The sequence below is a fragment of the Schistocerca cancellata genome, chromosome 2 (assembly GCF_023864275.1).
Source record: "Schistocerca cancellata isolate TAMUIC-IGC-003103 chromosome 2, iqSchCanc2.1, whole genome shotgun sequence".
NCBI classification, from domain to species: domain Eukaryota; kingdom Metazoa; phylum Arthropoda; class Insecta; order Orthoptera; family Acrididae; genus Schistocerca; species Schistocerca cancellata.
In genome coordinates, this window is record NC_064627.1 from 1,148,400,736 (window position 1) to 1,148,416,685 (window position 15,950).

Genomic DNA, 15,950 nt, shown 5'->3' on the forward strand with positions numbered 1-15,950 from the left:
AGGATAGAGTAGCATGAAGAGCTGCATCAAACCAGTCTCAGGACTGAAGACCACAACAACAACAACAACAACAACATCCACATCTTCAGTATGCTTTTCAGATCTGGAGTGATGCACCACTTGTCTATACAGCCAGGCTTTATGAGGGGGGAGGGGCAAACAGGGGGGGGGGGGGGGGCACAAGTAAGAGTTGTAGCTAGGGTAAGCAAGATGTGGTGGTGTGTTGAAGCAAGAGAGAGCATTTAGAGAAATTTCAGGAAATTTAAAATACTTAGCCTCTATTCTGTGTACATTCTGCAGGCAATCATGTTTGTGAAACTAAATACAGAACATAATGCAATGAACAGTAATACATGTAACTACAACACACAAGGAAGGGAAAACTTTCACAGAATTACAAGAAATAAAGAGGTTTCATACAGCACTCCACATGCAATGATAACTTTTTTTTTACAACAGATTACCAGCTTATCTGAAGATAGCTAATTTAAATATATTAAAGAATGAACCCAAGTGTTTATTAATACAGAAATACTGTTATTTAATAGAAAATTTCAAATGTAATGTTTCCTTGTAAAACTGTTAGTGTGTATAGCCATAAGTTTGTTTTTGGAACAAAAAAACTGATAATCTCTTATCTTCACTTTTTATATCAACACATGCATTTACCTTTCACTGGTATGAGAAGGATAATCAGTACAACCTTGTATCTCAATGTATATGTGAACTAAATCTATGACAATGTCTGAAAACAGATTGTTATGCGGACAGTAGTTTAATTAGTTAATTAAGGCTAATTATTGCAAATGAAATGACATGCTTTTGTGACAACATTGATAAACATGTGTGGCTGGAACATTTTGTATATGCTAACTGTTAGCAGCCATATTGCTGTAAGAGTATGGTGAAAGCTTTTGATAGGTTAGTTTCATTTTTTGGGAGTCATCGGTCTTCTCCTTTGTGTCAACTCCACAGTTTCACAGTAACATATACACCCAACATCCTCAATTATTTGTTGGATATAACATCTGTTTTCCTCTAAGGTTTTTGCCCGTTTGTCTCACTCAGGTTCCACAGAAGTTATGTTCTGTTGTCCTCACACGTCCTATCACCATTTTCTTTCTTGTAGCCAATGTTGTTTTCCATATATTCTTTTCCTCGCATATTCTGCAGAGACAATTCTCATATCTTATCAGTCCACTTAATTTTAAGTATACTTCTGTAGCATTACATTTCAAGTGCTTTGATTCAGTTCTGTTCCAGTTTTCCCACAGTCTCTGATTCACTTCCATACAATGCTGTGTTTAAGATCTACGTTCCCATACATTACTTCTGTAAATTAATGCCTACATTTGATCCTAGAAGACTTCCTTCAGTGAGAAATGCCATTTGACCTGTGTTAGGTTGTTCTTATATCCTCCTTGCTTTGTCCATCATGTGTTATCTTTCTTCATTTTGGTCCCCAATTTTGATGTTAAGTTTAATCTTAATTCATTTCCACTGCTCCTCATTACTATTGTCTTTCATCAGTTTACTTTCATCTGTATTCTGTACTATTCTGTGCTCAGTAGATTGTTAATTCTATTCAACAGTTCCTGCAATATCTGTCCTCATTTTCACTGAGGATAGCAACATCATCATGAAATTTTAATCCAACTTACAATTTTTATTTTATTTTCATCACTGTTTCTCCGATGTACAGTTGGATAGTAAGGGAGATAGATGATTTCACTGCGCTGTGATGTTTCTGATCTGTATGCCACCTTCAGCATGTTTTATTGTGATTGTCCCATCTTGGTTGTTACACATCTACATCTATACACTGCACACAGAGGGTATGTCCCTTTGTACCAGTTATTATGGCTTCTTCCTGTTCCATTCATGTACAGAACACAAGTAGAATGACTGTTTGAATGCCTCTGTGTGTACAGTAATTATTCTAATCTTATCCTCATGTCCCTATGTGAGTGGTATATACTTATACCTAGAGTCATCATTTAAAGCTGTTTCTTGAAATGTTGTTAACAGACTTTCTTGGATAGAATACATCTATCTTCAAGAGTATTCCAGTTCAGTTACTTCAGTACCTCTGTGAGACTCTCCCACGGATTAAACAAACCTGTGACCACTCATCCTGCCCTTCTCTGTCTATGTTCAATATCCCTCGTTAGTCCTATCTGGTATGAGTTCGACACACTTGACCAATATTCTAGAAGTGATCATATGAGTGATTTATAAGCAATCTCTTTTGTAGACTGATTGCACTTCTCCAGTATTCTACCAATAAACCAAAGTCTATCACTTGCTTTATCCACGACTGAACCTATGTGATGATTCCATTTTATATCCCTACAAATTGTTACATTCACATATCTGTTTGAGTTGGCCAATTCGAACAGTGACTCATTGATATTATAGTTATAGGATACTACGTTTTTCATTTGTGAAGTGCAAAATTTTACAGTTCTGAACATTTAGAGCAAGCTGCCAAGTTTTGCACCACACTGAAATCTTATCAAGATCTGAGTGAATATTTATGCAGCTTCTTTCAGATAGTTCTTCATTATAGATAACTGCGTGATCTGCAAAAAGCCTGATTTTACTATTAATATTGTCTGCAAGGTCATTAATATCTCTGTCCTCCCTATTGAAAAGTCCTCAATTCAGACACAAACTTCACTTGATCCCCATTTGATCATACTTTTGACAATAAGCGTAGTTGTGGTTCTGAGTCAAATACTTTTTGTAAATCAAGAAATACAGCATATACCTGATTGTCTTGATCCAAATCTTTCAGTATATCATCTAAAAAAGAACAAGTTGGGTTTCACATGATAGAAGTTTCTGAAATCCATGCTGGTTGGCACTGAGCAGGTCATACTTTTCAAGATAGCTCATTATGTTTGAGCCCACAATATGTTCTAAGATTCTGCAACAAGTCAATGTCAAGGATACTGGATGGTAGTTCTGTAGATCACTTCTACTACCCTTCTTGTAGACGGATGTGACATGTGCCTTTTTCAAAGACTGTTCGAGGGATCTAGAACAGATCATAGTTAGAAGAGGGGCTAACTCAGCCGCAAATTCAGTATAGAATCTGACATGGATTCCATCGGGCCCTGGAGCTTTGTTCAATTTGAACGATTTCAGCTGTTTCTCAATACCACTGACGCTAATACTTTATTCATCTTTCCAGTGGTATGGGGATTAAATTGGTGCAGTTCTCCTGTGTTTTCCTCTGTAAAGGAAAATTTGAAAATGGAGTTAAACATTTCATCTTTTGAAACTTCCTGGCAGCTACCAAAGCACGACTCACGCCCCATCCTAAAAGCTTTACTTCTGCCAGTACCTCACCTCCTACCTTCCAAACTTGGTAGAGCACTTGCCCGCGAAAGGCAAAGGTCCCGAGTTCGAGTCTCGGACCAGCAGACAGTTTTAATCTGCTAGGAAGTTTCATATCAGAGCACACTCCACTGCAGAGTGAATATCTCATTCCAGATTTCATCTTTTGCTTTGCTACCCTCAATTTCAGTTGCTGTCTCATTCACAAGCGACTGGACCTAACTTTGCTGCCACTAACAACCTTTACATATAACCAGAATTTCTTTGGGTTCTGTGAAAGATCACTTGATAATATTCTATTGTGGTAGTCACTGAAGGCCTCATGCAGTGCTCTCTTGACAACCAAACACATTTCATTCAGCATCTCTCTATCTATAGCTGTACGCTCTGTTTTACACCTATTATGCAGTAATCTCTGTTTCTTTAGAAGTTCCTTTACAGTGACTGTATATACCCCGGAGGTTCCTCCAATTATAAACTGTTCTACTCAGTACTCATCAATCCAGCTCATGGTCAACTATTCTTTTAAACCTGAGCCAGAGTTCCTTTACTTGCTCTCTGTGCTGCAAGTTTCACATTCTTCATTGATATATGACAGTACTGGTTTTTATCTAGTTTACTGAACATATGTATATCTTTCTGCTTGTTTTCATTGTCCTTTGTATTTTGGTAATTATTGTTGCCACAACAGCATCATGGTCACTGATACCAGTTTCAATGTGGACAGTCTCAAAGAGATCAGGTCTATTTGTTGCCATTAGATCCAATATACTTCCATCACGAGTGGGGTTCCTAACTACCTGTTCTGGGTAGTTTTCAGAGAAGGCATTTAGCAAAGTTTCACAGGATGCCTTATCATGCCCACCAGTAACAAAACTGTAATTTTACCAATTATTTGTTGGATAATTAAAGTCTCCACTGATGATTACAGTATGATTGGGGAACTTATAAACAAGTGAACTGCAGTTCTCTTGAAATCTTTTGGTTACATCAGGAGATGAGTCTGGTGGGTGATACAAGGATCCAACTATTATTTTATGCCCACCCCTGATACTGAGTCTTGCCCAAACAGTGTAACATGCAGCTTCAATTTCAACCTCAGTGGATTCGAGTATCTTGTCTTCTGCGACAAATACACCACTTTCATTTCCCAATTGCCTGTCCTATCGATATACATTTATTTTTCCCAAAAATCTCACTGCTGTCAATTTCAGGTTTCAACCAGCTTTCTGTACCTAGTATTAAGTGAGCATTGCTGCTAATGAGTGCTTCAAACTCCTGCACTTTGTTGCAAATGCTTTGGCAATTTACCATTAGGATTTTAATACGCTTATTTGTGGGATGCGTTTCTTTCGATCTTACACTGATACATCTGAGTTTCCTACAGCTATTGTTATCTGGATTGGATGGAGTGTCACCTAACCTAAAAAAAAAAACCTTGTATGCATCCCACACACAGTCAGCTACCTGCATAACAGTCTCTGATGTATAGTGCACACCTGACCCATTTAGGGAGACCCTACAGTTCTCAACCCTATGGCGCAAGTCCAGGAAGTCGCAGACTAGCCTGTCACAGAACTTTAGCAGTCTCTGATTCAATCCCTCCACTCGACTAAGAACCAAAAAGCCACATCAGTTCTGGGCACAATGCTGCAAATTGTGAGCTTCATTGAAACTCCATCTGTAAGGCTGGTCTTTTCAACCTTCTCTACTGTTCGCTGAAATGACCCAAGAATGACCTCAATGTCCAGACAACAGGCATCATTTGTTCCAACATGCGTCACAATCTGCAGTTGGTTGCACCCTGTTCTCTCAATGGCAGCTGGAATAGCCTCTTCAACATGTTGAATGAGGCTGCCAGGCTTCCGCACTGAATGCATCTGATGTCCTTTCCAGTCCCTTGCAACCATTTCCCTAAGGAGTATCTTCATTCTCCGTACATTTGAACTGCTGACAATTAATAGACAACTGCCCGTTTGCATTTGCTTCCTCCTGACACTGGACAAAACAGGTTTCCTCAAAACAGTTGGAATGAGTCCCACTGGCTCCATTTCATTTCAGTGAAAGACAGCACGTCAAACACGTATATAACCCATCTTTCCATAAATCTTATTTCTTTGCCACATTTTATGGTGAGTAAACTTGTCAAGACAAAAAGAACTCTCTCAGATATGCATAATGAATCAAAAACAATAAAATAAATGCAAGTTTTTGGTAATGAAGTATAATTTTTCAAAAAGTTTAATATTCAGGAAATAATTACCTTTCCAGATCCAACAGGACCAACAATAGCACAAAGCTTGCCTGGAGTGACTAGTAAATTAATATTTGATAATGTCTCAGATATATTTGAAGGACCCCATCGTGCACTTGCATTCTGTAGCATTATTCCAACTTTCTCAGTCTTCTCTCCTGAGGGCATCAAAGATCTAGGGACATGCTCCTCCAGCAGTAGAAATACCTAAAAAAACTGATCAGGTTAATCAGGTAATTATAGATTTTTTGGTTCAATGCAAGTAATTAATAACTGAAAATATTTTCAAGCATGCATTTATTAAAATAATGGAAATCACATGACGGAAACAATAAACAAAAAATGAAATACAGCCATTCATCCATAGTTAATCAAAGAGATGCACATTTAACCTTATTAAGTAATTCATTCATTCATTGACACATCATGTTCCATAAATGCCATGATGAAGTGAGCTTTCTGAGATGTGGAATGAGGCAACTTATACATTAATAGTGAGAAGAATCCCCTACATGCTATTTCTGTTAAGTATACTAACAACAAACTGTGATGAAATACACACCACAAACTGCTGTTGATAAAAAGTGTGACAAGGATTATGTCTGCATTCAAGAATACGGCAAAAGAAATCAGCAACAGCAAACAATTTGTATTCACTCATTTACAAGGCAAAATCTGGACCTCTGTATCACAAACTTTTGATAAATGAACTTTGGCTCTTGGCCCACTGAGCCATCATAAAGATACCTAGAGATCACAATTTAATATAACTACCACTCAATTGACTATTTTTATGTTGCAAGAATGCGATGACATGCTACAGTGCACGATATGTATTTTTTTATTATTATCAGTAACACCGTTGTGAAAGGTAATTATAGTAGAACATGGCAAACATTTTTCCGTGAAGACAGCATTGACAACCTTGTCTCAAAGTTCGATAAATGTATTAAGAGTTATGGTAATTTACTTTTGAAATAATAAAGAGTTTACTTATTTTTTTCTATCTGTCTTGTTTTCATTTGACTGCCCCTTATACAACCAAATTTAAAATAAAACAATGGAAACTCCAGGTAGGAATATCAACAATGTAGGAAAGATAGATTGCTACTTCCCATAAGAAAGACACGTTAAGTCGCAGACAGGCACAATTAAAAGATGCTTACATAAAGCTTTCTGCCACAGCCTTCATCAGCAAAAGACAAATACACACCATTCATACACACAAGCAAGCACACCTCATCCACACATGACTGCCAACTCCAGCAACTTGGGCCAGAATGCGGAATATCTTTTAATTGTAGCTGTCTACAACTTCACATGTCTTCTTTACAGTAAGTAGCAATTTGTCTTTTCCTAAATTGTTCAAATTTAAAATAATGCACTTGTCACAATGTGGTTTCAGAGAAGTGGAGGCAACAATAATGGCACAAATAGATTTAGCTGAGCATGTTCTAAGCTCACTTGACACAAAACAGTGGAATTGTAGGATCTTCATGGGCCTGTCTAAACCATTTGGCTGCGTGAATCATTCCAAATTTGTGGAGGAACTGTATGAGATTCAAGGAAAATGCAATGACATAACACAATCATACATTCACATCCAGGCGAATCACTCGCATGTACGGATCCATGGAATACGCATACCAAATAAAAATAAAAAAATAGAAATAGAAACAGTGCATAGAAATCAGGCATACTAGTGGGGAAGATGTAATCAAGCTACAAACTGTCCAACATTGTATAGTACAAGGTCCTGTACTTGGACCAACACTATTTATTACCTATATATATGATTTCACAGACAATGTACATCAGAAACTTACACTGTATCCCTATAACATGACAATTATCTGTGAAGCTCAGACAAAGGAGGAAGCTGAAAAGCAATCAATCATGATGTTGAAAATGCAAGTAAGTATCTACTACAAAACAATCTTTTTAAAATTCCATCAAAACAAGGTACAACAGTGTGCTGAAAAATATTCCCCTGAATATTATGTAAAAACTCTTAACGCTTTTTAAGGGGAGCCGGAGGTGCCTATGCTGCCCATGTTAAAATCACTAAGTTTGAGGAAAATTTATGAATAAACTACCAAATAGAAAAATTTGAATTTTTTTTACATATAGAGTGGTTTAGTATTGCAGTTATGACAGAGGGATTTTGGAGTATCTTTCCTAGTTTCCATCCAATTATTTTTTCTATTAATGACCCAAATTTTTTTACAAATAATTGCTTTATAATTAAACTGAAATGAAACTACTGAACATATTGCCAAATGGCTGTGTTACAATGTAAGTTTGACCACTAGGAGTGCTGTATAAAAATTTCATGTCTCTAGCTTGAGTGGATTTTGAGAAAATGTTCCTTATATTCGAAAAATTCTAATTTATGGGAAATGGCTATCAAAGTTTCTCAATACATTCCTGCACTGTAGGATGGATTATCAGGGTCTTCTTCTTCATCCTCCACAAGCTTCCTCTTCTGTCTTCTTTTCTGGCCTGTTGTTCCATCATACGTCATATGCCTTTCTCTTCTTTCTGCTCCTCTTATCCTTTCTCTGTCAATATTTCGTAGTGCTCGTACAGTGTTCACCCCAGCTGCAAATCCTAATGCCTTCAGAACTTCACACTTCACACTGTTCCCTTGGTTGTAGGTTACTACTGCATCATAAATGCCAAAGTGCAATGTTTTTATGCTTACAAACACCCTTTTAGGAATCACTTTCCAAATCAAATTGTTTACGCTCTCATTAGGATTCTGCGTCTTTCCGTGTAGACATTTGTGTAACAATTCTGGCTGCGCTAAGTCATGAAAAATTGGTTTTATTGTTCCCTCCTGATTCTTGTACATACTGCATATTACCCGCTTTACACAAGAAGTATAATACTACCAATAAAAGGCGCAACACTGAACTAATTCGAAACAGTAAACAGCAAAGAGACGATGTTCCACGCTCTTATTCATTGTAGTATCGCAACTTGGTATTAGTGTTAATTTTCTTTTCCCTACGTTCTTCCTCTTCTTATATACACGATTACTAAAACGTGGCATCGTAACCAGAACAAAAGTGTACGACAATATTAAATGGAGCAAGATGTTCGAAATTCTGAGGAAAATAGGAGAAAGCTGTAAGGAAATACAGGTAATATTTGTCACAGAAAACAATGTAGCCAACCCTTGCACACTCGCTGTATGCATAACATAAGGCGCTGTATGCATAACAGGCCGAGAAAATCCCAAGCAGTTCGCCAGGAAGTCACGAGAGGGTGTTAGATGCATTCAGCGGCCGTCCATTTCCTCTGCAGGCGTGGGGGAAAATGGTAATAACTCCACCTCTAGGGTGAGTAGAACAATTTACATTAAAGAGGAATGTTCCAATTAATTTTCGGTAGCAAAAAAAAAAAATCGTAATTTTTTTGATTTGACCACCTCCGGCTCCCCTTAAATAAAACACATGTTATTAGCTTTCTACATATTTATTCTACATATCTGCACCCTGCTGCCATTAGAGGGCTCCAAGTTGTAGCGTGCAACATGGTGGCATGTAGAGTAACTATGCTGATGTGTGAGCAACAGCATGCTATAATCAAGTTTTGAATTGGAAGAGTTCATCCACACATGGAGCACCCTCTTCTACACCTTGACAATGCCAGATCACCTGTGACATCTGTAACAATCCATTGCCTTGGGTTCACTGTCATTGATCAACCACCATACAGTCCTAACTTGGTCCCATCCACTTTTCATATGTTTTCAAGACTTGCGGAACACCTTGAGGAGCTTCACATTGATGGTGATGAAGGGGTGCAAGCAGAGGTGAGAGTGTGGCTCCGTCAACAAAGTCAAACATTCCACAGTGATAGTATCAACAAAATGGTCCCTTGTTGGAAGAAATGTGTTTGTTGCAGGGGTGACTATATTGAGAAATAAATATGTAGATATGAAGAATAAAGATGTAGTATTTTAATAATGTGTGATTCATTTACAAAGTTTTAAGAGTTTTCATGTGAAAAGTTTGGAGGTATTACTTTTCAGCACACACTAGTATGTATTGTTAAAATAAAACAAACAGAGTAGAATATATAACGTACAAATTAAAATAAATAGAGAAGAAATTAAAAAAGTAAGTAGCACAAACATCTGAAGAATTATTATAGGCAACTGTCTGACCTGGAGGTATCATATAGATGTGCTCTGTAGAAAGATAAACACAGAGGATTTTCTTGTAAGCAAAAAAAATAAATGTTGTGGATGAGGAAGTTTTCACGATAATATGCTATGGACTCATGTTCCCAAATTATCATATTCGGTTCATACATGGGAAAGTGCACGAGTTGCCTACTTTAAAAGAACATTTGTAATTCAGAAAACAGCAGTAGGTGTGTAGCAAACAATGAGTGTAGCAAGTGAAGCAAGCAGCAAAAAGGTTTTTTTAACAAGCTGCCTAACTCAGTTAAAAAATAAAAGGAATTAAAATCTTTGAAAAATGGCTTAAAAGGGTATCTCACACAGAAATTTGTATACAGTATGAGTGAGTATCTAAAATTAAACTAAATTTCAGTTGCTACATTATAACAGAAAATATACAAGGGTGGTTTGAAAAGTTCTCAGAATCACCACAAGGGGCCAGTGCTAGCGGAACGAGTTGTTCACGTGATATTCATTGGACTGTTGACTTTAAACATATGCCACATTAGTGCTCTTGGAAGAGAGCTGCGGCAGTGATGTGGCTCTGTTGTTTTTCCCGCACAGTGATTTGCGAAGGTGGACAAAATCGAGATTCGAGCAGTGATTAAGTACTTCATAAAGAAGGTATGAAAGCCAAGGACATTCATGCCGATTTCCCGAGTACACTGGGGGACTCTGCTCCTTCATATTCAACTGTTGCCTAGTGGACAAATGAATTTAAATTTGGTCAGGAAAGCTTAGATGATGATCCACGCAGAGGTCGGCCAAGATGTTTCACTACTCCAGAAATCACTGCAAAAGAGCATAAAATGGTCATGGGAGATTGCCGATTGAAAATGCATTAAATTGCTCATGCTTGCCAGGCGTCATCTGAAATGGTATATCACATTTTAACTGAAGAATTAGCAATGACAAAATTATCTGCAAGATTGATGCTGTGACTCTTGATGCTGGACAATGCGCGCCCACACACATGTGTCGTCGCTATGGCAGAATTACATGAACTAAGATATGAGTTGTTGCTACACCTGCCTTATTTAACTGATATGGCTCCGTCAGACTTCCATTTCTTCCAAAAACTGAATATTTTTCTTGGTGGATGAAGATTCACTTCAAATGAAGAACTGATTGCCAGAGTTGACAACTATTTTGCAGTCCTGGAGGAAATTCATTTTCAAGGTGGGATGAAGGCACTGGAACATCGTTGGACCAAGTGCATTGATCTACAAGGAGACTACATTGAAAAATAAAAAAAGTTTCAGTGATGTAAGTACTTTTTTTCTATTCTGTTACAAGAACTTTTCAAACCACCCTTGTATATTAACCTTTTATGGGTCTGTAAAATGTGATTTTGTTTTATATTATTGTACACTGATTCCATCTTCATTTCAATTAAGCCTTGGTGTAGTTTACAATGCTAAGGACAGTCAAAACTCAGATTTTACATCTGCTGTGGATAACGTGGCAAGACACACCCAACACTCCCACCTGAAAATTATCAGTTAGAGTCCACAGGCAAAGAATAAATACACAAATATCCATGTGAAAGACCCAAGTGCAATACCTGTCCCAAGCATTACCATTAATTAGCACTCCACACGAATGAATGAGCATTATCAAACTGTGGCCAAGAACAAAGCATTCAGCTGAGCATAACATGCTCAACTTTGGGGCCACTACACAGTGTACATGGATTCTGCCACTCCCCCCCCCCCCCCCTCCCTTTCCACTGAATCAAATAGTTGGAAATTGTCCCTACAACACATAATTCAATTCGGTAATCTCGCTGGCATCAGTCTTTGCTAGTATTTGCCCTAAACGCACTTCCACCTTTGTTCCTGTTCCTCTCCCTTCCATTTCCCCTCTCCTCCACCCTTTTCCAAGAGCTCCCCATCATTTTACTTTAGTTCAATTCATCAGTCTACTAATATATACCCTTGTGTTCTCTCCATGGTCTCTTTCTTCCTCTGTATTATTCTTAACTCACACATTCTATTTCATCATGTTCCCCCATCTCTTTCTTGTTCCTCTCCCCTGCAGTGCTGAATACAATGTAAATGTATATGTATGTGTGTATCTGTGAATTCTGAAGAAGAACATTGGCCAAAAACTAAGCTACAAATTAAAAAATCTCTTTTTTTATTTCTTTCTTTTTACCTGCCTACTGCTCAACACATGAACTATTCAGTGAAGGGTTATCTTTATTCTTTCGTCCGACTCCGTAGTGCAGCGGTAGTGTTACCGCCTACCATGCAAGGGGGCCTGGGTTCTATTCCTGGCATGTGAGTGGGTGTTGTATGTCCATCATCATTTTCATCATCATTGACACGCAAGTCCCCAAAGTGGCATCAACTAAAAAGACTTGCAATACGGCGGCCGAACCCCGAAGGGGATATCCCAGCCAATAAATGCCACACAATCATTTCATTTCATTTATTCCTTCTATTGACAGTAGCCAGATAGTTCCTTTCACATTTAGATTTATTCTGTCCATAACTGGTTTTCAGCTCAAGTCCTATTTTTGATGATGTCATAGAGTTATTTTTATGTTAAGATAACATTTGACTCACTGTTGTCTTTCAAAATCATGAAAAGTAAGTTTGTCTTTCAAAATCATGAAAAGTAAGTAGGAAAAAAATCATTAAATGTATTGTTAAAAATAATAATATACTGGAATGAGACAAAAAAATGTACAGAGAGCATTGTTTAGTTGATTTAATTATAATTCTGTGTGTCACAGTCATGAAAACCACGTTACACAATATAGGCTCAACAACAGCATGACAACTACATCTACATTTATCTGGTAACTAAAATATGAATTTTGGTGTAGAAAAGAATTCACAAGATGAGATTCATGTAGATTTTAAGATACCTGATGGAAAACAGTACAAAACAAGAAAGAGAAAGTATGTCGTGAGTATTTACCTCTAACCGCTGCATGGACACTTTTGCTTCGGCATAAGACTGAACTGCTGCAGGAAAAGCAATGGCCATTGAGAACTGAATAATGTTGAAGAACTGAGCCAGTGGGAATACCTGGAAAAACACAGTGCAAAATTCATCACATAATTCTCACACAAGGCATCTATTTATTCTAACTAGTCATTCCCAATCACCATAACTCATACCTTATCAGCTGTGACAGTATTGCCAAGAAGTGCATAGGCCACCAGTGTAACATATAAGGAAGTTCTTTCAGTAAAGACACCAAATGCTGACTGCACACCTCTAAGGTACGAAGCTCCTTTGAGAACGTTTACCTCTTTTCTGCAAGTTCAACGGTTGTCAGTGTTAACAGAATCTACTTTATGACTATTATGCTAAAAGCACGGAAAACATTGAAACTACTCAAAACATATGTTGGCTCTACCACACAGGCAAACTAGGCAGACACACAGGGCACAAAAATGTATGAGCAACAATATTTTTTATGGAAATCCAGAAAATATCAACACACTGGTTTTCCTGTCTGCTTGTGTTGTGTTAGTGATATACTTCCTGACTAAATACTAGTAAAAACTTCAGGCCATGACATCTATGTCCCCTTAATGCGAGAAAAGGCAGTATGATATTCTGACAATTCTCCTTTCCCCCTTCTTCAAAGACCTGATTGTTAACTTTACAACATTCTGGCAAGGTTCTGTTTTATGACTAAATCTTGAAGATTGTTACTAAACAAACTTCTGATACACTACAACAGTTGCAGTTCTCACTCAAACACCTTTTTTTCTTTTTTATTTGGGGAAGGGGGGGGGGGGTATGTGAAGATTGGACAAGAAGTAAAAGACGGAGCACTTAGTGGGGATATGGTGTTGTGACATTACAAGCGGTGTGTCTGCTAAATACAAAGTATTCAAAAACAGCAGGTTTGACTGAGTGATATGTGGCTGGTAAGTTGCAAAGTATTGGCTGAGCCATGCAGCTAAGTGGGAGCCGTCTAGAGGTTCAAATCATTCCAGCAAGCCAGCGAGGAAGTGGGTTAAGTATCCAGCAGGCCACCAAGATGATGCAACTTGGAAGTTCCATGTCGGTTAGATACACTGTATCACAGCATGCTTCTTAATGCTGAGTAAATAATTCCAAAGTGTGACTGTGCTGAAACTAAGAGCATCGAATATTCACAGAGTTGTCACAACTTTCCCCAGGTGAAATTCCCTGATTTCCAGAAAAGTTTTAGCATTTTTCCCCAACAAATTTTGAGATCTTAAGGGTAACCTAAGACCTAAGTACGTAAGTTGGCAATCTGTCTTTGGAGATACGGTACAAGAACAGTAGTGCAAATGAGGAAATATTTAAAAAATAAAAAAAAAAAAAACCTTGCAAGCAGATGACATTTCCTGATGTGAGCAAAAATCTTAGGTACTAACATCAACATTTTTCATAATGAACTGTTTTTCAATGGAGAAAGCATGTCAAATGGTATGTGTGTTTACAAAAATACGCATTTCCTTGGGTCGCAAGATAGATTTAAAATATCTTCACTGATTTCAGAAATAACCTCAGATAAAAAGTAGGCCTCTTGAAAGAAGTGTGTCAAGCAGGGAAGAAGTTTCTAACCCAACACTTTAGGACCAATAAAATGATGGTTCTACTATGATTGTTATTGTCAGTTATTACCTACAGTATTATATCTACTATTTTACAGGTATTTTGTGATTTTTCTTTGGAGAAATATATGAGTACATAGCGTACAAACTGCCAGCAACTGAGACAACTTTCTTCTTTTTGTCGTCTATACTTTTTAATATATAAACTAGTTCTGAAGTGCCAAAATGTACTAGAACAAATAAAATGTCTATAAAATGCCACAGTATACAACATACTTGCAGTGAGACAGTCGCAATTCCTGAAATCCATCACCCATGGCCTCTGGCCTCCTGAAGAGCACTGCAGTCCTGAGTCCATGAACAAACCATGAAAATCCACTGCATTACACCACACACACCCAGACCTGGTCTGTGGGCAGGTTAGTGAGACTAGATCTGACAGGCAGGGCCCGTACATTAGTGAGAACTGAATAGCTTTGGATTGGCAGGCCCAATCCATTACAGATACACACAGAAACAGCTCATCATGTAAATCCACTAGTGTGGCCAGCTATCCATGAGCCACAGACATGTTGATGAAATGAGACCACAGTGATCATTTCATGCCACAGATAACTTGTTCAAATACTCTGAGAATCAATAATAATGAGGGTATGTAGCAACTCACCAGAAAGATGATTGATGAGCTGCAGACAGCCAAGTAGAAAAGACAATCACCCTCTCACAACTAAATTTTCAGCTATAGTTTTTGTCAGGAAATGAGAGCACACACACACACACATTCACACAGTCACTCAAACACAACTCATGCTCACATGACCACTGCCTCCAGGCGCTGTGCCTACGGTCTCTGGAACAAACCACTCCTCATGCCTCCCTGCCTCTCATCGGCAGCTGCTAGGTTAGTGGCAAGAAGTAGTGGCAGCACTGACTGCAAGCTCAGGGAAGTGATAGGAAGAGGAGAAGTAGCAATGAGGGAGTAGTGAAGAAGCACACGTACTAAGCTAGAGATGATGCATGATGGAGAATGTGGCGAAGCCATGACACAAGCAAATTAATACAAACTCTATTGGCTCATCGCCAAACTGTTGTGGCATAGCAAGACAGCCACGCCACCGCGGAAATTCTTTGCATGGCCAACAGCCACTTCCCCTTGGCAACGCTTACACATAGATTTTGCTGGTCCATTCTGGAATGCTCGATGGTTGGTTCTGGTCGATTCCTTCAGTAATTTTCCATTTGTTGTCCGGATGTCTTCCACGACGTAATCTGCCACCATCCAAACGTTGTCTGCTATCTTTTGCATTGAAGGTCTTCCACAGACTATTGTTTCCGACAATGGCCCAGTTGTACGACGACTTTGCTAGCAACTACACTGACGAAGCCTTTCTCTCATTTGCTGAGAGATAGTTAGAATAGCCTTCAGCTAAGTCCAGGGCTACGACCTAGCAAGGCGCCATTAGCCTTACAGTGCTTGTATTTAAAGAGTCTCACTTGTATCATCAAGAATGCTGTATACAAATGATGGATTAAAGTTAAGTATTCCTGGAGCTACGTACTTTTCTTTATATCATTCATTACGTATCCTGTTTCAGACCTCACGCCCATCTGC

At 38.2% G+C, this 15,950-nt stretch overlaps 1 protein-coding gene across 1 annotated transcript in view; it reads right to left on the minus strand.

Moving 5' to 3' along the window:
* The window catches only part of LOC126163184 (ATP-binding cassette sub-family C member 4-like), a 293,006-nt gene that overhangs the window by 128,890 nt on the left and 148,166 nt on the right, over nt 1–15,950 (minus strand). Inside the window, exons 7-9 of the mRNA XM_049920135.1 lie at nt 12,920–13,058; nt 12,717–12,827; nt 5,606–5,803 (exon numbers count right to left, since the gene is read on the minus strand). Coding sequence (XP_049776092.1) covers nt 5,606–5,803; nt 12,717–12,827; nt 12,920–13,058 — 448 coding nt within the window. The remainder of the gene's footprint in view (nt 1–5,605; nt 5,804–12,716; nt 12,828–12,919; nt 13,059–15,950) is intronic.